At 48.1% G+C, this 27,276-nt stretch overlaps 2 protein-coding genes across 2 annotated transcripts; one reads left to right on the forward strand and one right to left on the reverse strand.

Annotated features, from left to right (window-relative positions):
- Positions 1–100: 100 nt before the first annotated feature.
- On the reverse strand, positions 101–23,881 carry PKS2 (uncharacterized protein; the record flags this gene model as incomplete). Its single annotated transcript, XM_003056284.1, has 1 exon — positions 101–23,881. One exon carries the CDS (start codon positions 23,879–23,881, stop codon positions 101–103), a length of 23,781 nt encoding a protein of 7,926 aa, XP_003056330.1.
- Positions 23,882–25,998: 2,117 nt separating this feature from the next.
- Positions 25,999–27,261, forward strand: MICPUCDRAFT_43905 (uncharacterized protein; the record flags this gene model as incomplete). Its single annotated transcript, XM_003055901.1, has 1 exon — positions 25,999–27,261. The coding sequence occupies one exon, from the start codon at positions 25,999–26,001 to the stop codon at positions 27,259–27,261; it is 1,263 nt and encodes a 420-aa protein (XP_003055947.1).
- Between the last annotated feature and the right edge of the window lie 15 nt (positions 27,262–27,276).

Genomic DNA, 27,276 nt, shown 5'->3' on the forward strand with positions numbered 1-27,276 from the left:
GTACTTCCGTACTTCCGTAGATAATACATCTTACGGAAGTACTTCCCGAAGTACTTCCGTACCTTCGAAGGTACTTCCTACCTTCGTACAACGTTGTACTTCACCCGGCCATTACTTTCGAAAATAAACTTATCTGTGTGAAAAATACAAAGGTAAATATCAGGCCAATATATGGAATAATTCTAAATGCCAGGATGTCTTTGCGGCGCAACGGTGCCAAGTCTGTGTCAATGCTATTTCTGCCGCCATCTGAAAACGCCATCATATGTCCAACCAACGACGCAGGCGTGGCGTTATCAACTGCAGCAAATTCGATGAGATTATATCCGAAAGGTGCAACTTCTTCCAATTGGCGCCTTACCTCGATCACCTGCAACGATCCAAAACCTACGTCCACGAGGTTGGTATTCTTCGTGATAGGTTTAGCATCTTCAGTGCGTGAGGCAGCATTAAGCACCCTGAGTACATCTGCGAGGATATTTATGGATATGGCGTTTGAAGTGTCACTAGCAAAGACACCTTGTATCCTCGCGTTTGCAGGATGGTGAGAGGGTAATTTATTTGATAATGATGGTGGCCAGACAGCGAATATGTGACTGAGAAATTGCTGAACTCGAGTGCTCGAGAATCTTGCCACGGACACAGCACGAGACATCATGGACTCTCCCATCATTTTTGATTCAATCTGTGCACAATTGATGACACGATTGATGACACTGACTTTAACTCCAATTAAAATCCATCTGTTACAGCAAGCAAAGACGTTTGATCCTTTCGCCCTCAAACCGACGGTGTCGCCTTCAGAACTAAAATTGTATGCATTTGGAGAAACCGTAAAACACAAAGCGTCCACAGCAGAAATAAGCTGACGTAGCCCTGTTGAAACAAGTGCACTTGATGCAGTATTACTATTGCTGCAATCGTTCCATCGGGAAGACATCACATACGACGTATATGTAGCATGTTTCGTTTGGTGTAAGATCTTACTGACTATGTGGTTGGTAATAAAAGTGTGAATCTGTCCCACCCCGCAAGCCAACAAACATTGACTTCTACATGTCTCTCTCACAACCAATCCACCGTGTCGGACGTCCACATCAATGCTTATACGCCCCTGTAAAGAACAATTTAGCGTGGGGAGAGCGACTTTCCTACAATATGTCACATCGAAATTCATTGGTTGAAGCGTTGCATGTGCAATAGCAGACGTCAACTCCATAAGAATTGTAGGATGCAAAGTGCGACGACCGTAACACATATGGTCATTGATCCACGCAAGATATCGCGGAGCGGTTAGGTCGCTCATTATCACAACCAGATCTGGTTCGACCGAAATGCATGCATTTAAAACATGTTTTGTCAAAGGAAAGCACCATACTTGACCTTGGTCAAACAAACTCACTCGGTGCCCTCCTGCAATCGAGCGCGGCGGCATCGTCAACACGCGAGATGCCACTATACTGTGCGCATTAGTACCCTGAAATGCAAATGAGCTCACGCCGCATATACACCCTGGATTTTCTTCGTGCCGCACAGGAGCGCAACTTTTCTGCCGTCCTGCGGCTGCGGTCGGGCAGCTATCCACACGCCGCTTAATGACCTGCAAAATATATGTATTCAGATTGCGGAGGTGCAAAGGATGACCTCTACCTCGTGTATGGAGTTGGCATATCGCGTTCAGCAAGCCCCACATCCCAGCAGCTGCTTCGGAGTGCCCAACAGATCCCTTAATGGCACTCAGTGTAATTATACAGTCATCATGTGGTGTTACAAGTGAGTCGCTTGTGCCATTCCTAACTAGTCTTGCAAAGGCATCTCTCGCCTCTTTTGCCACAGTGAAAGCAGCACCAAACTCAATTGGATCGCCTAGAGCCGTACCCGTGCCGTGCATCTCAAGCATGTCCGCAGGTCGATTTGTCAATGTATGCGCAGTACGCGCTGCCGCGGTCAAAACTTCTTGCTGCGATGGCCCATTGGGCGCTGTCAGTGAGCTAGAGCGCCCATCTTGATTCACAGCGGAAGACGCCAGCAAGGTTGGTGTAAGTCGAATCACAACTGCTACATCAACCATCATTTGTGACGAAGAGTTGGAAGGAGAAGCATTCCACAGAATTAAAGCCCAAACCGCCTCAGTACGTACATAGCCATCGGCTTTGGCATCTAAAGTCTTACACCGCCCATCGGGTGCCAACATCCCAGCTGCGGCGAAGATTGTTGATGCTTGCGGCGCAAATATCAGTGCAACTCCACCCGCTACTGCTCCAGTAGTTGTTCCCGCCATCTCTAGGCCGGATACACCATCTTCGACGATAATATTACCGGCCATGTGGGTAGCAACAAGGGATGAGGAGCACGCAGTATCGACGGCAAAGCTTGGGCCCTTTAATCCAAAAGTGTATGATAAACGACCACACACTACCGATACAGCGTTTCCGGTCCCAAGGTAAGGCGATGGAGGACATCCAAATGTCTCCGGAACTATGCGTGAGTAGTCCATGACGCTCAACCCGATTGCAACTGCAATCGAATCACTTGATGGCGATGATGCACCGGGTAGTCCTGCTGCAGTGAAAAATGCAATTGTAGAACCCGGGGCAGTACAAAGTGCGTAACATGACTCCAATAAATGTCTTTGTTGTGGATCCATCAGCGCAGCCTCGACATGTGAAGTTGCGAAGACGACTGCATCAAAATACGCAACGTCGGGCACCCAGGCTCCGAAACGTGCAGCAGAGGTGGAAGCTGGGGTGACAGATTCAGAGGGGTTTGATCCTCCCGCAATGTCATGGTTCCATCGGTCATGCGGTATAGTTGAAATATCATCGGATGCTGCAATAGTAGATAAGGGGCTGGCCGTGCAGGCTGCTGATCCGGACCAATCCATAACGACGATGGAGGAAGAAAGGTGATGATTTGGACTCGCCATGGTCGGAATTTGCGGTGCTCGTGTGATGATATCAGGAGAAGAGGAAAATGTCTGCTTTGCGTCATCCTCATCCAGCTGAGATGCCAAAAATACTGACAACGCATGCACGGATGGGTAATCAAAAGCTGCTGTAGCTGGAAGCTCAACTCCATACAACTCCTCGATTTTATTCTTCAACTCCACCCCTGCTAGTGAATCAATTCCACTATCCATCAGGGGTTCATCAGGAGCGATGTTTACTGCCGCAACTTCGCGAACAACAGAGAGTATATCATTTGAGATAGCTGCAAGTCTCACCTCAGAGTTGTTTCTTGTTTTCAGCGTTATTTTTTCTTTTGCTGGAATAGAGGAACTCAATGCAAAATTCTCGGTCGATGAGACATTATTATTTTGAATATATGAAAGCAAAGTAGTAGTGCGTGTTGATCCTGTTATGGAGTCAAGCACGAACCCAGTTAACTGGAATACAATGTCAGTCGATGTGGTATCTGCAACATAATCAAATAATGGAGGCGTGGGTTTGGGAAGATATGACAAGAACACATGCCATTCAAATGGACTAATGGACACGTCCGCAAGATTATCTTCCAGTGTAGTAAACAATGCATTGAGACCTTTTGTTGGACTCACTGTAGCTATACCCATCCGAGCTGCCCGCCTCAATATGAACTCATCCGCCATCCCCCCACCTGACCACCCCCCCCAATTTACACTCATTGATGGCACCCCACTAAAACGATGAAATCGGGATGCACTATCAAGAGAAGCATTCGCGGTTGCGTAGTTTGATTGTCCAGCTGCGCCAAGCAAAGACGCAATCGATGAAAAGAAAATAGTTGGACCTGATGCGCCAAAAAGTATAGGAGGCGATGTGACTAACCGTACCGCCCCGCTATGCTTTGGGGCAAACACCCCACGAACAGTTTCCATATGCTGCGACAAGAGTTTACGGTCGGCAAGCAAGCCACTAGCGTGAAATGTAGTAAATCCAGCAGCATTGCATGCGACCATATCAGTCTGGAGTGCGACCCCTTCCATGTTAGATATGTCTGCTTTTGCAATAGAAACAATTGTTGCAGTAGATACAAGGTTTGACAGAGTCATTTGGCTGTCAAGTGCGCGTCCAGATTGACCTGTGAGTATTATTTTATTCGCTTTTGACCGGGTGGCTAGCCATAACCCCGTGCGAGCTCCGAGAGCACCAGATCCGCCAGTAATTAGGGCCGTTTTAGGTGACACAGTAAATGCCTCGTCAAAAGAAGGGGTTCGAAGAATGAATAATATGTCTTTTATCGTCTGTTGTTGGCGAATCACGCAGTTAAACGCGACGTGCACATCATCTGCAGTTAATAAGTTCTTCTTAGCAGACTTGCTATAACCCAAACCATCGGCAACTTCAAGAGCAGTGATATTTACCACCTGAGAGATCATCACGTGCTTGTCCATCATATTGCTGCATCGAAGCGCATCCAACCTCTCTAATAGTGCTGCCGAGAATTGTGCAGCCATGATACACGGTACATTTGCAATGTTGGAGGGTAATGCTGCCACGTAATGATCGTGAGCTGTTATTGCACGCGATACATGGCCATAATGTAGTCCTACAACTGCTTCACCAACAGTGATTGTAGATGTTTTCAGAATTCTTGCACCAACTTGAACAACACTGCCAACAAATGCACAAAATGCGCAAGCAGCTAATGTATTCGCAGCTTTGGCACCAAGAGTAAACCCTACGATATCATGCAGGCTCGGTGATGATGCAATGATATGAATCGCATATCCTTGTTGAGGTGCGGGGATATCAAAGCGCCTCTCACCTTCTATAACTTTCAAGGAAGATGGTCGCATTTGCCACATACGGACAATTTTTGACATCGATTCCGCCGCACCGCGTATTGTGGTGTCATGTCTCTGCCGTGCGTCAGCTTGATTGGTGGTGCATGTGTCTGTACTCTGATAGAGCCTTATCAAATCCATGGGGTCACCATCTATTGCAACACCTTCTATTCCAGGTACCTCCTGTGACAATGTACGAATCAACGCATGCAACGTTGATCCTCGCGTGTTCATCGGATGTGAAGACATATGCATCACGCTAATTGATGATGATATTGGCAATGCCCCACGGGTATTGACCTTGAACGTTGTCAGTATCCGTTCAGCAAGAAGTGTTTGTGAAGCTGCGACTGCGCTAGCAACTTCAGAAACAACCCTTAATCTTATAGGGATACGCTTGTTTTCCGCGATAAACATGTAGTAGGGTTTTGCCGCAAGATGAGCAATGACAGGTGCGCCAGGTATAGTCTCCCATCGAATATAATGGTTAACATCCATTCTCATTGAAGACGTGGCCTTGGAGATAACTTTAGTTGTCATCGTTGACGCATCCTTGCTTGCCGAAGATTTTATTAGAATATTTTTGATGGAAACAAGAGATCTGGTACCATCACCTAAGCTATGATTGCTGCGTCGTGCACGATCTTCAGGACTTGCAACTTGCTGCGCCGATGCGAATTGGTGTTCCACGTGCATCGACGATGTGGACGCATCATATCCAAATGCGCACGAGTCGATAGCAGCAGGAACATGGCCACGATATATCTTACCTTGTTGGTCATCTCGTGACTTAAATAAGTCAGATGCATCGGCGATTGAAGCGACGAGGTGTATAGCATTGTCTACAGCTTCGATGTTGATCCATCCAGACTCATTTGCTGAGGACATAAGTTGCGCGACAGTGTTGCTCTGCGGCAACGACTGCCCCTTAGGGAAAAAGTCTACGTGTGCCAGAAGCGTTGTGGCATCAAATGCCACCAAAGACGCAAAGCCGGTGAAGTGCCGTCGCACAGTTCCAGACACATGCGTCACGATGAATGACGAAGGTGAGGGTGACGTAGAAAGAAGCCTGATTGAGCCGTCTGCACTCTTCCGAACTTCAACCGTGGTCGATGGCACTGCTTCATTTCGGTAGGGAATGGTCGATACCACCAAAGGTGTGGACAAAATCACATTTGCAATAACCACATATCCATGCAGTTCACTATCATTGGCACACATGGTCGCAGCGACCATCACTGCTAGTGATGCTGCCGCTGGGAATAACGAGCGACCCAAGACTTGGTGGTCATGCAAAAATGGAATCACGCGCGTTCCATCCATATCAAGTTCGATCTTATCTTCGTGTGCGCCATTAGTTGGCAGTGCTGACCACTGCATAAGCATAACATGTAAACAGGGACGATAAGAAAATTGATTTGCATCTCGAACCCAAATGAAGCTTGCTGAAAACTTCAATCGTGGTTTCTGATGTCTCGAGCAGATACAAGCGTGAGCATTTACACCACTCATTCCGAAACTAGAAGTCGCCGCAGTCTCAACGGTAGAATCGCGCACAAACAAAATCGAGGAGCATCTAGTTCGGGGTGCACCTGGTCCGCATTCTCTACCTGTCTCAAACGCCGATGCCACGAACGGATTCAAATCACGAAGGTGTCTTACCGACGGCGTGTCTCGGTGTGAAAGCGCACATGCAGCAGCAAGAAGACCACACACCCCTGCAGCACCCTCTGTGTGACCATAATGAGCCTTTGGGGCCCCCAGAAGGAGTTTTGCGTTGGTATCACTGTAGTTTGTGTTTACGTCAGCCAACTCTATGACATATCGAGCAATTGCCGCCGCTTCGATAGGGTCACCCAGGTTAGTACCTGTCCCGTGTGTTGCTATGTACTTAGTACTGGTGGCTGCATCGCTTATGCCATGAACACTAGTCGCTGCTTCTTCTCGAGCAACATCAAGTAATAGTAACTTCTGTGAAGGACCATGTGGTGCTGTTAGTGCACTACTGCGTCCATCCTGGTTTATAGCTGACCCTGCCAGCATGGCGTTTTCGATGAAAACAAGAGATTCAGTGCCACCGATGACAAAAACCCCACATCCTTCCCCTCGTCCATACCCATCCGCTGAAGTGTCCATTGTCTTGCATCGTCCAACTCGCGATAAGGCTCCTATCGCACAGATAACCGATGTGTTGATGTACAACAACGTAAGATTGACACCTGCAACAAGACCTGCGTCAGCCTCTCGCATTCCAACCTCTCTCCATGCCAGGTGGGTCGAAACGAGCGATGAAGAGCACGCGGTGTCTGTGCTAATGCATGGGCCACTCAGATCAAGGCAATACGACATGCGGCCACACATAAACGCGCTGCCACTTCCAGTGCCTGCATATGCACCTGCGTCAACACCATATTCACGTTGTAAATGAGGTACCTCATTGTACATACATCCTACGTACACTCCTGTGCGCTCGCGAATACTTGAGATCTTAACTTCAAGACTCAAGAGGTTAGCAACAGCGCACGTTCGTAAGCATGTTTCTAGTAACAAACGTTGTTGTGGGTCCATATGCAGGGCCTCTGTCGAAGACATTCGAAATAAAGTTGCGTCGAAATGCTCCGTGTGTGTACTTTCGAGGAAGGCTCCGTGGCGGACCGTCACAACACCTATTTCTCTTACTGAAAGTGGGTCATAGTGTCGTTCAATATCGTATCGAGCGAGTGGGACGAGCTTTTGAGGATCCGTCCCCTCATGCACTAATTGGCACAAAAATGACTCCGTAGAGTCCACGCCGCCAGCATACACTGCGGCAGCTGTAGCAATAGGTATGAGCTTGCCATATCTCCCTGAAGGCAGCAGAACTCCCTTCGAATCGAGACCACGATCAAAAAAATGAACAAGAGCAGGATTGATGCCAGTATGCTCATCGGGTTCGTTCTTGTCTAACAAACCCATGACATCGACAATGTGTCTCCCAAGCGCTGCAGCAGTTGGATTATCCAGAGCTGCCGTCGGCTCAAGCTTTACGTTAAACTCTGTCTCTGCTCTTTGCTGTAGCTCTATACCAGCAACAGAATCAAGTCCCGACTCCATCAGTGGGTCGTCGTGCTGAATGTTGACATTCGTTGATTCGGCCAAGAGAATTAGAAGTCTATTCGTGACTGCTTCGACTGCGAGATCACCGTGCAAGTGAGCATATGCAGCTGGTGGAGTCCTCCTCCGAAGACCTTGTGTTTTAACGTGCAAGCCTTCAGACACCATATTAGAGAATCCGAAGATATTTTTTTCCGAACCAGGAAGAAAATCATTAAAGACAGACATCCTCGAAGTGATGCGTGAATCTAAGGAAAGTGAAAGGGTCAGCCATTCGATTGGAGTCACAATCATTCTACCCTCTGACGGAAAAACACCACCGCCAGAGGAAGCCGCGAAAGCCAACGCCCGCACACCTTCGTCAAGAGAAAGTGCACCATATCCATACTTCTCTGCAGCTTCTGACCCACCGTTTGCGGCCATGCCTGTGTTTTTCCATGCGCCGAATGCACAACTGCCATTGACTGCGCCACGGACTCGCTCAATAATTGCAAGACCTTCAAGAGATGCATTTGCTGCTGCATAGGGCGCTTGACCAATAGAGCCAAAAAATGAGGCAATGGACGAAAACGAAACAGATGCATCGAGAGGCGTCCCCAATAAGTCGCGAGACGGACGAAAGTGACGTAAAAATGCAACAGACTTCGGGGCAGCAACAACACGGATGTCGCCAGCAGTTTGACGCGTAAGAATAGCATCACGAAGTAAACCCGCTGCATGAAACAATAACGATGCGTCGCGACCAGTGATCACACGTGCATAGAACGCATCTTCGGCTACTGAGATATCAGCAGAAATGGCAACAATGACACGAAAGCAATTCTCAACGAGATAACCAAAAGCTTGTTCTGCAGAGCGACCCGTGCGCGACACAAGGATAGGGTGCATACCGGGAGGTCGATACGCGCATTTTTTATCATCATCATCTGAAATGTGTCGGTGGTTGGACTGGTGTCCTACAAGCCATATAGCAGCGTTGAGTGCGATGGCGCCGAGACCTCCCGTCACGAGTGCGCGTTTTTCGCACCCGAGAGCGAAGGGGGTCGGTGGTGCAATCGCACGAAGTGATCGTTTGACAGTGATGTCCTCGTTTAGCTCTTCAATGCTGACAAGTCGAGGCGTTGCACATGCCCCACCATAGTTCAACCCACTGTGTAAATTGTCTGCTTCTAAATTGTTTCCGTGATGAATACTGTAAGTATCAACTAATGCGTAGTCCATACCATTCAAGCTCGATGACGAAGGCATTTCCGTCGCTGCAACAGTCCATACTCCCCACACTGCGTCTGCCAAGTTTCCGGGATTGGAATTCGATGCAACGGTGGTGGCAGGGCGGAACGGATGCGCATCACGTGTGCTAAGTGAAATAGATACTTCTTTGGTGGTGTTTATACGTGCTTGCAAAGTTTGAACAGACCCTGCAGTTGCACGCACCAATGAAGCTGCAAGCTTACTTGGTGTTGCCAATCTCGCGATGCGACAGCTATCCGCAGTTGAAACGTGAGTGACACTACGGGGTTGCGCATCCCAAATAATTCGGTAAAATGCACGTCTACTGCTGTGCTTTTTTTGTGTGGGTTTTAGCGCATGTTTCTTTGATTGTTTTGTCATTTCATCAAACGCGTGTCGATGCACGGCACGTACCTCCATGTTGCGCAATCGACCAAGAGCTGCACTTCTAGGGCTCGTCAGCTCGTGAGACGACATTTTTGATTTTTGAAAATTGTCTCGATCATTACCCGGAACGTGTACAGAGGCCCGAAGGGATGATCCGCCAGGATGATTCATTCGTGCACTGAAAGCTGAAAACCCAGTAGGTATTATCAATCTTGGCTGGTTTGATGCTTTCGAGACAACGTGTGATGCAGCAGCGAGCTGTAACATGTTGTCCAATGCCGACGGTTCGATGCGGAACGGCGTATAATTGTCCGATAGGTCTTCAATTGAACCATGAGCGAATAGCCCTTTCCGGAGCGGCGAGGCCGTTATAGAAGGAAATGTTATCCTATTCAACATATTCAGAAAATCATTGGTCCTCTGTACCGTTGCATCACATGCACCTGGCTGGTGTGCAAGATAATGCACATGAGCACATAGGTGTGGATTTCCTGTTTTTCTTTCAGACACTATTTCCACGTTACTCCCCACTGAATCTGTCCGCAATTGAATTACAGTCGTCATTACTTGTGAATTATCTTTCGATGTCTCGGGTAGAAGTAAAGGCACAGGCATCACTCCGCATACCACAGCTACACAATCAGCAATCATACAGTCACCCAGAGTACAAACACCGCTAGTTGCAAGGTCCATAAAGCCTGCAGCAGGGAAGAGTGCATGCCGCATCACCCGATGATCCCATAAACCGTGATGCTTCCGTGGGTCTAGGAAAACATTCTGGATACTTGTTTGAGGCGAAACGCAACGAATGTCGCTCAGCAAAGTGTGTGCAGACATTGGCACTACCCATTGTCGTTTGCAGTCGAGGACATTGATTGAACAATATGTGTACACGATTGGTGACTTGACATTGACGATTTGCGCTTGAAGTACCACGTGACTGTTTGTTCCTTGGAAAGCAAACCCACTTATACCGCATGAAGGACCAGTTGATGTCACTGGTCCTGCCAATATTTGGTTCGATTGTTGCCGCAACACCTGTATCGAGACTGCAGATGTTTCTGCGGATGACTTGCTTGCAGCAGACAGCATCACACTGATCACGTGTGGATTTATGCTCCTAAGATGACTCATTGCCGCTGTGCATGCGTGCAACATATCATTCAACGGCTGAGCAACTCCGACCATGCCAGCAGCAGTTTCTGTATGCCCGACGTGGGATTTAACCGCCTCAAGCTTCAGTGGCGCGTGCAGAGTATCAATTGCACGCTTATATACGGTCACTACGGCTCCTACTTCAATTGGATCACCAAGTGGCGTGCCAGTGCCGTGCATCTGTAGATTTGTAACATCTGTTGCATCCAGATTAGTGTCCCGTAGTGCGGCACAAATCACTGATTGTTGAGAGGGGCCATTTGGTGCAGTAAGAGAACTAGATCTCCCGTCCTGATTTACGGAGGATCCAATGACAAAGACACAGAAGGACATCGTTCTCGAAAATGTGTGACGGCCAATGCACTCAATGAAGATCACGCCTCGTGCCTCGCCCCGGACATATCCGTTTGCTGAAGCATCTAAGGTTTTACATCGACCTTCAGGAGATAACATCCCAGCCGCTGTGAACAAACCCGAGGTCAACACACTCATGATGGCGCTGACGCCGCATGATAGCGCCGCAAAAATATCGCCAACTTGCATCGCACGTGTTGCCACGTGTGTGCTGACTATAGATGCTGAACATGCCGTATCCACTGCCAAGGATGGTCCCCGGAAGCCAAAAATGAAAGATATTCTACCGGCAGCAACACTGAGAACGTTGCCTGGCAAGATGAAAGCGTTGAGTAACATGGCAGTTGGCAACACCTGATCGATAAGATAGTCTGTTCCGCTGATACCAACGTACACGCCGATACCAGGAATTTCACCTTCTAGATCGCTGATCTGTTGTTTCGTGGGCATTGCATGTGCTTGCACATGTAAGACGCCCTCAAGCAACCATCGATGTTGTGGATCTGTGACAATCGCTTCAGCTCGAGAAATACCAAATAGAGATGCATCAAATATATCACCTTGATCGATAAAGCTTCCAAAAGGCGGTACAAGTGCAGACGTGGCCTCATACTCTAAATACATATCCCAGAATTGTTGCATGTCCCACCGTTCTCTAGGCACACGCGAGATGGCATCGCCGGTTCCTGAGACATCGGCAATAAACCCAGAACGGGGTGTTGAGGGTAGAACAAATGACGCATCAGATACGGCGGTTGAAGTAGCAAATGATTCAGCGGAGTTGAGCATAGTACCAGAGCTGGTTACGTTATTCTTGCTACGGACTTGATAAGGACGAATGGTTTTATTTTCTTCAGAACGTGTTTCTTTCTCGTTGTTACCACTGTTGACCTGTTTGCAAATGAAAGATGACAATGCTGCAGCTGATGGGTAATCATATAAAGCAGTTTCCGGAAGGCAAACGTGGAATTCGGACTCCAATTGCGTCTTCATACCAGCCCCAGAAAGTGAGTCTATTCCCGCATCTATAAGTGGTTCATCTTGGTCTATGGTGCGGCCAATAAGTTCGCTCAGTATGGCAAGCACCCTACTGAGGACAAAGGTCGAATCAGTATCCTTGCTGCTTCTATAACCTTTATGACTACAGTTTTCTACTTGAGATGATTGAGAGTGACGCGGTTTAATGTCGCCGTGCATGCTGACGTTCTTTGCTCCACGCCCAGTGTCTTGTTGTTGTTCAATTATGAATGTCACAAGGGCATTCGTAGTGGGGTAATCAAATATCACAGTTTCAGGTAGATCAACTTCAAATTCATTTTCCATTTGAGACTTTAGCTCTAACCCAGACAGTGAGTCTAGCCCAGCGTCTATCAACGGCTCGTCTGGTCCAATGTCACGCCCAATGAGTTCACTAATTATATTTTCAACGCGCGGCTGAATATCAATTCGGACTGCACTGGATCCAACTGCTGTTGTAATGCGATTGTATTGCGGGTCAACCTCGAATTGTTCTTTCGTAAAGTTGCCCGAATGATTTACGTTCCTGCATTTGGTGTCAGCACTACCTGCAAGCTCTGAATAAATGAACTCAGACATAGCCTCACTATTTGGGTAATCAAACACTGCTGTTTGCGGAATTTCAACGCCAAAGGTGATTTCAATCTTTGATTTTAGCTCGTCGCCCGATAGAGAGTCCAGCCCCGCTTCTATCAGGGGTTCATCAGGCTCAACATCTCGAGCAATCATATCGTTGATAATGGTCATTACGCGGAATTGTATGGCAGGGAGGCTCCAAAATGATGGTTCATTTGCAATAGAGGCCGCCGGTTCAAGCTCGTATGTACCGATTTTCCCCTTGATCTCACTTCCAGTTAATACATTCTTTGCTGTTACATGATTTACTAAATCACGGCACATATCAGGCAGAGGATTTAGCACTTTCCCAAGTTTTTCCCAACTAAATGGGCTCACTGCAACAGTGTCAATGCTTCCCATATTTTCAAGCATCCCGAACAGTGACATCACTCCCTGCCAAGGCTGCAACACTCCCATACCAATCGCATCAATGCGTGAGAGTATATGGTCATTATCGGCAGCCATGCCTATTTCTCCCCATGCACCCCACTGAATTGAAATGGCAGGTTTGCCTTGGCCACGGGTTCTTTCTGCTAGACGATCTAGGGCTGCATTTGCGCCGGCATAGTTCGTCTGACCCGCACTTCCCATGAGCGATGCAACTGAGGAAAACAACACGATTGCATATAACGGCACAGGTCGTATTTGAGCTTTTAAGCGGACAATAGTTGAAGATTTAGCCCCAAAGACGTCTAGAACACTGTCCATTTTTTGTCTGACAAGCATCGCATCGCGCAAAATGCCTGCGGCATGGATCAACGAACCAGCAGGCAGTCGATGAGAGTTGATTGCTCCAGTAGAAACGTCTGCAAATACATTAGCACACTCCTCTAATGAAGATGTGTCTGCTCGATCGATTGTCACCACCCCTGAGCAATTCCGAAGTTCATGCGTAATCTTCCCTCGTCCAGCGCGACTGAGTAAACGTATGTCGATCGAGCCATGACGCGCAAGCCATGTTGAAGTTTCAAGACTCAGGGACCCTAAACCACCTGTGATAACAATTGCTGTTCGTGTGCCCGCATAAGAAAATGGAATTGGGTCACATGAGAGCGTCACGAGGGCAGGGCAAAGAAGATTTGCTGAGTCGCTGACGATGTGACGAACTAAGTATGATTTCATTGATTTCGATCCAGTGTCGATTACTGATGAATAGCGATTAGCCGCAGGATGGAGTGTGACATAAGGGTGACTCAACACACCACCTGAGGTGCCCCAATTCGCAAATGATCTTGCTATGAAATCAAGCGCCGCGGTTGAGCTTTGGACCGATTTTCCTGCCAAATCCACGAGGTTATGCACGCGTATATCTGGCCTCGTGTCAAGAAGAATAGAAATGTCGAGTTCAGGGCCATCCTCGCGGAGGAATGCGCCAGAGCTGACACCACATCCAACAATAATTTCTCTGACTGCTTCTACTCGCCGAACTGTTGCCCGAGACATCTTCACGAGCGTGCCACCGAAGGCGAGCACATCAAATGCGTCGACCAGTTCTTTCTTCGTATCAAAATAACCAAACACTGCAGTCGCCTTGTGCCCTAGAGGTAGCTCTTTTGGATCCGAAACCCAGTGCACTCTGTCAGTGTTTGCCTCCTCGTCATCAATTTGAGCAGCCGCGGCACGAGAAACTGGACAATTGAGATAATCTTGTAAGACGATAATGTTGTCTAATTTTTTGTCGAGCGAAAGTGCGACCTGTAGACACGCATGTGCAAGTACATGTGGTCCTGGTAGTGCGGCTGCAGATTCGAAAAAGATGCCCTGAGGGAGTAACCGACACTCTGCAATTGAGACGAGCGCGGATGAAGAAATTGTTGTGGCGCTGCTGGAGCGCATCACACCAAAGACCGCAGTGCCGACCTCGGTTGGGAAAGAATTACAACTTTCCATCACAGTACCGACGAATCCAACGAGAATTTGATCTCTTTTTGCTGTGTCTACATCCTCATCCTCACCGCACAAGCAATGCCAAGTGACGTCTTCTATGGATGCACTCGTTGCCAGAATCCTGACCATGACATTTTCACTCGTCACAACTGCAGGACGTAATGATGATGTATGTGACAGGGAAGCTCCGTGGTTCAACGGCGTGAGATTGGGCGATCTCCAATGCCCGCCACGCGTTGTCTTCTCCCTTGTGACACCGAGCCTATAGTCACTAACGGCAAAGATATTCGCTTCCCGATTCAAATTTGAGGTTGCATCGACATCAACCGAGTCAATCTGGCACTTGCGGCACTCCTGAGCGACAGTTCGTGCCATGCCGTGCATAGCAGCAGTGGTGATGAATCTTTTGGTTGGCGTCTGCAAGTCAGAGGAGATCGGAGTGTTGGAAATTGCAACAACACCGCCAGCAGTGCGAACCAATGCCCGATTCACCATCGTTTTTGTGCTTCCGATTTGAAATAGTGCTATGGCATCAGCAGGATGGGCACGTCTTGATGAAGAAGTCATGGAGTGAGGAGGCGCAAGTGGCCTTGTCTCCTTGCAACACTCCAATTGAACTGGTGGTGGGTATGCGAGCCATTCCAACGAATATGTGATTATTGGGATTTTCGATGGATTTATTTTGACAACCATTTTCTTTGTCTTGGTGGCTACCATATTCCTCTGCAGCATTTTGGTGGCAGCACGCATTTCCTTCAACCCCAACCCCAATAGCCTCATCAATAGACGCCCACCTAATGCACATGCTAGCTCGTGATTTGTTGCCTGTAGGCTACGTGAGGATGAAGATGCATTTTCTCCACATGCGTTTAAGTTTGTCGTGCGATTTGTTTTTAATGGTGCGGCGAATGCTTCGACGCCAGCAGGTACCTTTAGTGTTGAATCATCTCCACCTTTCTCGGATATCGCTCCTGCAAGCTGCATCGCATTATCGATACATGCGGGATGGATGTGATAATCCAAGTAATTGTCAGCAGCTGGTGCTCGTATGCCACCACTTGCAACAGGTTGGATACTAATTACAGTCTTTGCCATGAAATATGAAAGCAGGCTCTGGGGCGTGACGAAATTTGCGTCATTGGCAATTTTACCATCTCCACACTTCAGCATAGTTTCCGTGTGTGTTCTTTCAAGCATAGTAACAGTCGCCATAAAATGTGTGGAGGAAATTTGCCCAAAACTACGAGGCAAAATTGATGAAATCTCGACTTTTGGTGACCCATTCAACATGCACCATGCAAGACCAATTGTGGTCCGCTGATTATGATTTATTTCTGCACTGGTGTCGTTGCAAGTTGGAGGAATCGGAAGCAACATGGGCAGTGGCAAGATGCATTTAGTAATTGCAATGTCAGCAGCATTCGTGTAATCTGTCGGCAAAGCGATCAAGGTGCCTGCAACAGCTGCTTCCAGGAATCCTGCCCCTGGGAATAACACTCTTCCTAAAACTTTGTGGTCCCAAAAATGCGCATGGAGTCGCACATCTAACTTCGCGTGTACAGCCCAATATTTGATATGAACGTCAAACGAAGGAGATGCAAATGATCGCAGAGCTGCGTGCGGCTGAGGTAACACCCAATGTCGTTGTCTATCGAAAAGCACGTGTTCATTCACGGCACCTGCACAATTATGCGGTCCTTTATGAGAGTCAAATCGAATACCCATTATCGCCTGACCATTTGTTCCCTGAAATGCAAACGAACCAACACCACATGCCATCACATTATCGTCTCCAACGTTCACAGCCGCTGCGTTCTGACGGGAAATGCGCACCAATTGTCTTGCAGTCAAGGCATCAGCTTCTAATGAAGGCATGTACTTGGACGATTTTAACACACTCACAACGTGCGGGTTGAGGTCTGTCAAATGTAAAATTTTACTGCTGGCCATCTCATTCAGTGACAATAGTGGTTGCATCAAACCTATTATACCTGATGCACATTCCGTGTGGCCAATGAACGATTTTACTGCTTCAAGCACCAACGGTGAACCACTTGATCGCCTGAGCACTGCAAGACTTGCTCCAAATTCGATGGGATCACCGAGACTGGTACCAGTTCCATGCAATTGCAGTGATGACATGTTCTCAGGAAGCATCGAACCGACGGCAAGCGCGACACGGATTACAGCTTGCTGAGCTAACCCACTCGGCGCAGTCAATCCGCTGGACCTTCCGTCCTGGTTAACTGCAGTAGACAAGATCATGGCAACATCATTGTCTCGAACGATTTCAGCTGTACCACTGACTTCTAAAATCAATACACCTGCGCTTTCGCCGCGGACATATCCGTCTGCAGAGGCGTCCATGGTCTTACATCTGGCGTCCTCAGACAACATCCCGGCAGCAGAAAAGGTGGCGGTGCCACTGACAGCTAAAATAGAATGAGTACCACACGCCGCAGCTCGGTCAATTTCTGTACTCGTCATCGCTGCACTCGCTAGATGAGTGCTGACAATGGACGAGCTGCAGGCAGTATCCACAGAAAGTGCGGGCCCGTGCATTGCAAACACAAAGCATAGGCGCCCGGCAGCGCAAGAAAGCGTGTTTCCTGTTGCAATGTATGGATGGGTGGTGCCCCAAAAGCTTAAGACAAAACTATGTTGATACCCTTGGTCTGCGATGCCAACATATGCACCAAAACCAACCGTATTGCATTGGTTTCTATCCCGGTCGTCAGGTCGAGCTCGTAGCGTGCACGTATGTGATGTCCGTGCGTGTTCGAACATTTCGAGCAAAATCCGGTGCTGAGGATCCATTAGTGTCGCCTCAATCTGAGCCACCCCGAAAACTCCAATATCGATAAAATCAATCCCATAGTGCATAAATCCCCCGAGTGACGGTAGCAGTTTTTGCGTTTTGTCTTGATATGCTTGCATATCCCATCGCTCTCGCGGAATGCATGTGATGGAATCACCGGTTGCAGGGGTGTTTGGAATGAATGGACGAGTTGGTGCTCGAGAGGAAGATCCTGTAATAAGCAAGACACGGGCAGAGTTGTGGTATTGGAGGCGCATCCGAGAATGATCGAGAACCTTTGTCGAGGAAAAACTTTCCGATTGCTCCAAACCTAGATCATTGCAAACTTTCTGTGTCAGTGCATAAATTGTAGGGTAATCATAAATAGCAGTAGCAGGAAGTTCAGTTCCGAACACAGTATCAATTGAGGTCTGCAACTCTGCGCCGGTAAGAGAATCAAGACCAGCACTCATCAGTGGTTCATCGATTGCAACATTATGATTGCCAGTAAGTGAAGTGAATGTGCGTATGATGACGTCTTCGACATGTTCATGGCAGACTAGGACATGATGATCATGACTTAAAAGATTCTTTGAAATTGCGCCACTAGATACGCCAGCTTGCATGACATCAAAGGAAGATGGCACCGATTCAACCGTACTTTTTGGAATGACCATATCAGCACACACGGCTTGGCAGACTGCAGGCAAGGGCTTCAGGTGTCTCACAATCCGTGACCAGTCAAAGTTGCTTGCCGCTATTATTCCATTGGATCCATTTTCGTCCTTGCAGTTCTCTATGGCTGACAAATTGCGCAGTAACATGGTGAATACGGCGACACCACAGAGAGGAGTGACTAATCCAATGCCCATGCGCTCGACAGAGTTCAACATGTTAGGACTTCTCGCCGCCATTCCATCTTCGCTCCATGCACCCCATTGCACACTCGCGACTGGTCGCCCACCTCGACGAAGACGCATGGTTACACCATCAAGAGCAGAGTTTGCTCCAGAGTACCCTACTTGGCCCATAGAGCCAAATAATGCAGCAATAGATGAGAAAAACACACACGAATTTAGAGCTTCTGCGCCGCCTCCTGCTAGTCGCCTCTCACTATTGACAACAGGGGGAATTTTCGGAGCCATAACGCAACGAATTGTCTCTGTACACTGACGAGAAATATATGCATCTGAAAGTGCCCCAGCTGCGTGAACCACGTCTGAAATTCCACGAGGATAAAATGCAATATTAGAACGCGCATTCTCAGTTACCTCAGAAAACTCTTCTATCGATGCGATATCACATTTTAATAGTATGACAACTCCAGAGGGTGCAGAATCTCCACGAAATTTACTGTATAGGTGCCTCACAGCGGCGTACTTGTTCATGTTATTCCTGGTTCGACCTGAACGACAAGGAAGAGTGACACAACTCGTCGGGTTTCCCTTAAGCATCGAAAATGCGACTGTTGAGCCCAATGCACCCACACCACCCGTGATAAAGAATGCACGCGATGACTGATAATCTCTCAAGTCAGTGTCATTTGAAATCAATCTACGCATATAATTATGAACTTCTCGAATATTCGCTTTCATTACCACTCCTTTAGTTGAATTGGCACAACAAACAACATCGCGCAGAGTTAGACACTGTGAATGCGTTCGGTCGACTCTTGAATTGTTGGATAATAAGCACAGCTGAGACTGATAGATAACCCCAGCATCATCACATGATTTCATTGGTATCGTGGTGATACTAACGTAGGAGGAATACTCAAGAGTAGCCGTGCGCATTATGCCATGTATGGTATCATTGACAGTAAAAGAATCACGCAAGAGGACGTCGACAGACGAGACGACAATGCTGCCACGTGAGGCGAGTTGCTGCAACAATGCAATAGATGAACACGTCGCTGCCATGTGATGAGATGGCGAAGACGCGGCAACTGTAGAAGAATAACGGGAGAAACTATCAAGGTGTTGACAGCTTTCTATGTCACTGTAGCCCATCTGGACCCTCGACGGGATAGCAAGTCTCTTGAGGTAATAACACGAAGAGGATGATGTCACAGGTGCTTCCTCCGATGTCAGAACTAAGTTTGGATCAACAGAAAGATATCTGGACGCAGATATTTTCTTCGTTATTAAGCCAAGTGCCTTCGAATATCCGTCCCCTAGTGCATGATTGCTAACATTTTGGTCGCGCGCAAGCGTCAGTGCCCACTCGGGACATGAAAAGATGTCATTCTCGTATGTTTGAAAAAATGCCACTGCAGTTGGAATTGCTAAAGACAATAATGACACATATGCTGCGACACCTGCGTGCATCATCACATCGATCAAACGTGGGTACGTATATTTGTCACTGGGATGACATCCTCCATTCATTTTACCGTGACTAACTCGAGTGTGCACGTGTGAACGACAGATGTTACCACGTAAGTGTATGTGAAAGGAGTGAAGAGAGGTGATATTCCTTGATGAAACCAATTTGGTCGCAATAGGGGGAGTGGCTGTGCATCTATACTTCGACATGGCGAATCGGACACCAACAGCCATGTTTTCTCCAAATGTTGTTGACAGCGTTGCAATACTGTGTAAACTCAGTTCGCATCGCATAACTGTCATGCCCGTAATGAAAAGAGGTTTGACGAACGTGACGTTTGTAAGAGCACGTGAAGTGTCACTGAATTCTCGTTTTACCTCATGGTACACTGCTTGCGTCGCTGCTAATGCCGCAGACATGCTCATCGCAGCCGGGAGAATTGCGCATCCACAAACGCGGTGATCCATGAGACCTTCGATCACCTCCGGCTTATTACTCAGTGTAAATATAATTTTGTCGTTTTGGCATGTTGCCTCGCCGAGCACTGTATGTACAGTCTTCCGAGGCCATATAATCTGCCGGAAAGTGAGTGCATAGTGAGCACTGCTAAATGAAATAGGGAAGCCATTTGTTGTAAGGCAAATTACTGAATGTGAATTGACACCGCTCATGCCAAACGCACTGACCCCATAGGAGCTGTTGCTGCTTGACAACGAATATGCCGCACGCTCAGATGGTACCTTCAAAGTTTCACCACCAAATGCAGACACGACGTGTGTTGAGATCGTGCGGAGATGTGCGATGGGTGAAACAGATGCGGCATTCATGGCAGAAATAGTTTTGAGTATTGCGTGTGTCCCAGCAGCACCCTCCAAATGGCCAAGCACACTCTTTGGAGCTTGGATATGTAATGGAAAGTTTGTAACATCCCCGTTTTGACTTACGATGCAGAACACAGCCGACAATGCAGCAACTTCAATGGGATCACCCAGTGGAGTTGCTGTGCCATGAATTGTGACTGAGGAGAGCCGTTCCGTATTTGCACGGGTGGCAGCAATTCGAAGGAGCGCCTGTTGAGACGCTCCATTCGGAGTGGTCAGCGAACTACTTCGCCCATCTTGATTTACTGCCGTTCCGGCAATGCCGCAGCGGGCATGTGTGGCTAGCATAACGGTTGCCACATTCGATATCAAATCACTTAAAGCACGCACGACGAAAACAACGCATCCCTCACCTCGGCCGTAACCATCCGCAGTCATGTCTAACGTCTTGCACCGGCCAGTTGGTGATAAGGCCCCGAGCTGACATATCTGTGCATGGGTGTCTAGCAGAAGCATCAACGACACTCCTGACACGAGCGATGCGAGATGTGTACGCATTGACTCATGACCAAAGTGCATAGCTACCATGGAAGATGAACATGCAGTATCAATTGCTGCACACTCACCTCTCAAATTGAGTGTAAATGATACACGACCAGCAAGAAACGACAGGCTAGAACCTGTTGTAAGAGCTGGTCCAAGGTCAATTGAGAGGACATTGGTGACAACATGTTCATATTCCTGCCACATGCAGCCGACGTATACAGAAATTGTGTCACTGCATGATGGAAAAATTGCTTGCGAATACTTTTCACCACCGATCAATGCTGTCATAGCATGTTCAGTTAGCAGGCGATGTGTCGGATCAATTGCCAGTACTTCTGCGGTGCCCATGCCAATTACATCGGGATCACATTCTCCCACATGGGCTTGGAAGAATGCAGCGTGTCGGACAGTGTTGACGTTGCTTATGTTGAAGTTACCTGTATGGTCAACATACTGGTCGATATCCCATCGAGTCATAGGCACCGAGGTCTGAGGATCATTCATACCAGAAGGATCAGTCATTGGCATAGCAGGTAGTGCCGAAGAGTGACATGCGACCACAGTCGGGGGAGTATCTTCTTTGACCATGGCTTTATTGTGGATTTGGTTATGGATAGAACCGCTCACTCCACTTTGAGAACTTGAGAGGTATTCTGCGATGGCACCAACTGTTGAGTGGTTGAACACTAACAACGATGGCAAGCTCTTCCTAAGCAAGGCGCTGAGTCTTCTGGCAAGTTCCACTGCGGCTGCAGAGTGCAACCCGACATGGGCTAAAGGTATATCCTCTGTCTCATATAGCACTGTATTTGAAATAAATGGCACGATGTCTTCTATTTCTTTGCGTATCATTTGGACCAGTAGTGCGCGGTTTGGTAGCGGAATGGCTAAATCAGGCTCCTCTGCCTCCTTCGCCAAATCTAGAGCTCGTGATGATTTCGCTGCTGCATCACGCAACAACTCCTTCCGTACCTTTCCAGTGCTCGTTGTCGGAAGCGCTTCCACAAATAACACCACGTGCGGTAGCTTATACGATGCAAGCGTATTGCCACAGTGCGCTAGCAACTCACGCTCTGTCACGTCCCGACCTGAATTTTGTGTTTTTCGAGTAACCACTGCAGCCTCGACAAGTTCACCAAGAAGTGGATCGGGTCTGCTGTAAACCGCAGCCTCAATGATGGCTGGATGCGAGCGCAGGGTCGTTTCAACTTCATGGCAGAAGACGTTCTCCCCGCCCGTTATGACAATATCCTTAACCCGGTCGACCACGGTGATCCAACCATGCGCATCCACAACCGCAGCATCACCAGTGCGAAACCAACCGCCGGATTCAAATGCACCTGCAGATGTAGCAGCACAAGGGGCTTGGAGATTCGAATCCCAATAGCCTTCGAAGACTGTTGCGCCACGGATGAGCACCTCACCGACTTCCTCACCATCGTTGTGCACCAATTCAAGATTGGAATCAGACTGATTCTCTGCTTCTTTTCCTGACAAGTTTTTGTCTGCTACACTGATGCCAATTGGTCGGCGAGCAACAATAACCTCAACTCCGGTTGCTGCCCTTCCTGCACGCGATACAAAAGATGCCTGTATGCGAGCGGGCAAAGCGCACAAAATAGCTTCCTCAGATAACGACGTTAGAGATACACACACTCGCCCACCTGCTTCGGTCATACCATAGTCAGTGAAGTATACCGTGGAAGGTGCAATCGCGAGGAACATTGCAACAAGTTCAGGATCAATCTCAGAACCACCGCAAGAGACAAGCCTTAGTGTGCGAATATCGTCTGCTGGACTGTTACCGCCAAGGTGGTCGAGGAGCAACGCAAGCTGCATTGCTGTCATTGCAGTTGCCGTCACACGTCTATCAGCGATGGCATGCACAGCATCAATAGCGCAAAATGTGATTGAAGTTCGTTTCGTTGTAGTGGGAGCTGCAATAGTAATCTGGTTGGCCCCAACAAATACACCAGCGTACATAGCAAAAGCATCCATCGCATGGTACATAGGCGCGGCATGGAGCCACACATCCGTAGCTATGAACCCGCACATATCTACTGCACGCCATGCGTTTACTGAAACCTGCCACTGGGTATGGACAACCCCTTTTGGTCGTCCTGTGGTGCCACTTGTAAACATGAACTGGAATGTATTCGATGCCAGTTGTGCAGATGTTGCCTTTGGAAACCACGGTAATGCTGAGGCATTCGAGTTATCTACGAACTCAAAGTCAGTAGTATCGAGAATCAGACGGTACTGGGATTGTTTCCGAGAATGATGCTGATCGTTAGGAAACGAGGTGCCACCCGTGAAAGTGCTTTCGTCTCTCCTATGGCGACTGAGTTGGTCGTGAGGAGCCCATAAAATGACTATTTGTCGGGAGTTCAGCACACAGTCATCGAGTGCCTCGCGCACGACATGCGCGAAGGTCTCATCTGCAATGATAACATTCGCTCCAGAGTCGGCAATTTGCGTGCGAAGCTCTGTTGCGGTAAGCCGCGTGTTGCAGCTCACTGCAATTCCACCTACACCAGCAATGGCAAATTGCGCAACAACGTGTATTGGTGCGTTTCTCAACATCACCGCGACTCGGTCGCCGCGCGTCACGCAGCCATCAGTAGAGAGCACAGCGGCAAGCGCGCATGTTTCGTGGAGCAGCGTTCGAGGGGAAAGAGATGCCGTGACCTTGCGTTGCTCACGCGACACTTCCTGGATCGCAGAGAAGGAGGCGGAGCCGCTGTCAGACGTTTTGACCTTTAGCGCGTGCCACAGACTTCCCACTTCCTCTGCTCTGGTAGACACGGGGGGCATGGGTATGCGTGCCACCCCGGTTGACGGCGATGAACGCGACTTTGAGCAAGGGATATTATGTCGCTGCGTCATGACTCGTATGACTGGTCAGTGTGCTTGGAAGTTGCTGTTGCCTCCTGCCTTTTGTTGCGCGGAGGACGGCCGTTTTTATTGTCGCTCGTACGAGGACTACAGTGTATGATTGCCACGATATGCTATTCTATTGTACAGTACTCGTACACGCGTAGATCAGGATACGAAGTGCTACGTGCACTGTACTGTACATAGTCTACCATAGGGCCTACTAGGGCCTACAAGCTGCTGCCAGGGCTAATATCTTCGTACCTTCGTACGTAAGGAAATAGATACTTTCGTACGGAAGTACTTTCGTACTTTCGTACGAAAGTACGAAAGTACTTTCGAAAGTACTTTCGTATTCGATACAGGTACAGTATGCTACGTGTACACCCTTGATTGGGTTAGAGCTCAGTCTTTTTGTAATCAGATCTACACACACATGATAAGAAGAGTATGAAGATAAAACAACTTTAGGCAGTCCTCTACCTTCGAAGGAACTTTCGTACGAAGGTACAACGTTGTACACGTACTGTACAGTGCGTAATTCGAAAAAAACCAGCAAAGTGTACTCGTGACAAAAAAAAACGCGTACAAAAGTGTACACGCGAGCACCCGCGCTCGAAACCTATCTCCTTCCTCGAATGGGATCGCGGCGGATTTTGTTTTGCACCATCGCGTTCCAGGCATCAACGCCGAACTTGCCGAGCCGTGGATTTCGCGTTCATGCTCTCTGCCGCGAGAGGGGTACGCGAACGTCGCGAATCGCGATTTCGGGCAAGATCTACGATATCTTCGCGACGCGCGCGAAAGTCGAAAAACCCCGGCTCGGAGCTGTGCGCATGCCTTAGAACTGTCATCGTGCAAAGTTTCGCGCGAAGACGTGCATCGCGCGCGGAGGAGATAGGTTCCGCGCGCGGGTGCTCGCGCGTACACTTTTGCACATGTTTTTGGTCACGAGTATAGATACGTTTTTTTGCTGGTTTTATTCGAATTATGATACGTACGAAGGTATCTTGACTACGTGTACGTGTATTGTACACGTACACGTACACGACTACACGTAGTGTGTAGATCTGATTACAAAAAGACTGAGCTCTAACCCATCCGGGTAAAACATGTGATCTAGAAGCGAGCAGACCGCACTACGAACAATCCTCTCACGTAGTAAGCAACCCCACGACGGGATTCATGGAACTCACGTAGTGTACGTGTACCTTTATCTTTAATGTACTTGTATTGTTCGAGATATTCTACAGTACACATATTCTACAGTACACGTACACGTACAGTACATTTATGTTCACTTCCGGAAGTACAACTACAACGTACGTGTACAGCTGTACACTGTACACCGTTGTACGAAGGTACGAAAGTACTTTCGTACCTGCGAAGATAATTGTACGAAAGTACCTTCGTACCTTCGTACCTTCGTATGATACTTTCGTACGAAAGTACTTTCGAAAGTACTTTCGTACGAAAGTACTTTGAAAGTACTTTCGTACTTTCGTACGAAAGTACTTTTGAAAGTACGAAAGTAGTTGTACTTTCGTAGGGCTACGTGTACACGTACTTTCGAGAGTTTTATGTTCTTTACCTTCGAAGTTACCTTCGTACTGTACAATAATACAACGTTGTACAAGTACTGTACTGTAGTTGTACACGAACGGCCTACCTGTTATTGTAAAGCTGTACAACGCGGTGCGTGTACAGCTGTACGCTGTACTTTCGTACACCTGTACAGGCTGTAAACTACTTTCGAAAGTACGAAAGTACGAAAGTACTTTAGTACTAGGCCTACAGTATCATATTTTGCTTAAGGCAGCAGGGAAGGGCACACACAGTGTGCTAAAAAAGGGCTATTACTCTTTTCCCACGCTTTGAAACTCGTGCACAGGCGTGCTCGCTTCCTAGCGTAAACGAAGATAAAATTCACATAGACCATGCCCAGTGTCAGCGCACTTCGCAGTATTGCTCGCACCGTTTCAAACTTGGCGACAACCTCGTCAGCTTCAGTGTCACGAACCCATATTGCTGCGACGGCCAAGTCCGTTGCCGTTTTGTCGTTCGGTCTTTCCGGCGGAAGAAGGTACTCAACTGATCTAAAGACTACCCTAGCTGCGGCGATTCCAGCCATGCGGGAGCGTATGCACAAGATAAAGGCGAGCCACGGTGATAAAATTATGGGTGAGGTAACTGTGAACATGGCACTGGGAGGCATGCGAGGCCTTAAATCCATGCTGTGGGAAACCTCACTGCTCGACTCTGAAAATGGCATTCGCTTCCGAGGTTATACCATCCCTGAGCTCCAGAAAAAATTACCCACTGCGAAGCCGAATGGCGAACCCCTACCTGAAGGTATACTATGGCTTCTTCTTACTGGTGAATTGCCCTCGAAGGCGCAAGTAGACAGCCTATCTGCAGAACTTAGCAGCCGTGCTGAACTCCCTGAACACGTCCTCCGTGTCCTGGATGCACTCCCAGCCAAAGCTCACCCCATGACGCAGTTTACCTGCGCTATTATGGCCATGCAAACTGAGTCTAAATTTGCAGCAGCATACTTGTCAGGGATGCACAAGTCTGAATACTGGGACCCTGTGTTCGAGGACACTCTTGATTGCGTTGCCAAGCTTCCTGCCACTGCAGCTGCAATCTATCGCCGCTCCTTCAAAGATGGCAAAATCATTTCGCCAGACCCGGCATTAGACTGGGCTGGTAACTTTGCCCACATGATGGGCTACGGGGACGAAGGCACTAAAGAACTCATGCGACTTTATATGACTATCCATAGCGATCACGAGGGAGGCAACGTGAGCGCGCACGCAACGCACTTGGTTGGCTCAGCGCTTTCAGATCCTTTCTGTTCTCTTGCGGCAGGGATGAACGGACTCGCCGGTCCTTTACATGGCCTCGCAAATCAGGAGGTGCTCAAATGGCTCAATATTGTCGAGAATGAACTCGGAGATGATTTATCCAGTGAAAAGATTTCCGAACTGGTGCATTCAACTCTCAATTCAGGCCGCGTCATACCTGGCTACGGCCACGCTGTACTGCGCAAAACAGACCCACGTTACACGTGTCAACGCGAGTTCGCTATGAAGCACCTCCCTGACTATCCTAAATTCAAACTTGTCAGCAAACTGTATGAGATAGTGCCGACAATCTTAAGTGAGACAGGCAAAGTGCGTAACCCCTGGCCAAATGTTGATGCCCATTCTGGTGTTCTCCTTCAATACTACGGAATCACAGAGGAGAACTTTTATACAGTCATGTTTGGCGTGAGCCGTGCTTTAGGAGTGCTTTCACAACTCACCTTAAGCCGTGCCATAGGACTTGCGATTGAGCGTCCGAAGAGCATAACAAGTGAGTGGTTAGAAGAAAAGTTTGGAAAAGTGTAGTGCTTTGTCACCCAA

This window comes from Micromonas pusilla (assembly GCF_000151265.4).
Source record: "Micromonas pusilla CCMP1545 genomic scaffold MICPUCscaffold_2, whole genome shotgun sequence".
Lineage (NCBI taxonomy): Eukaryota > Viridiplantae > Chlorophyta > Mamiellophyceae > Mamiellales > Mamiellaceae > Micromonas > Micromonas pusilla.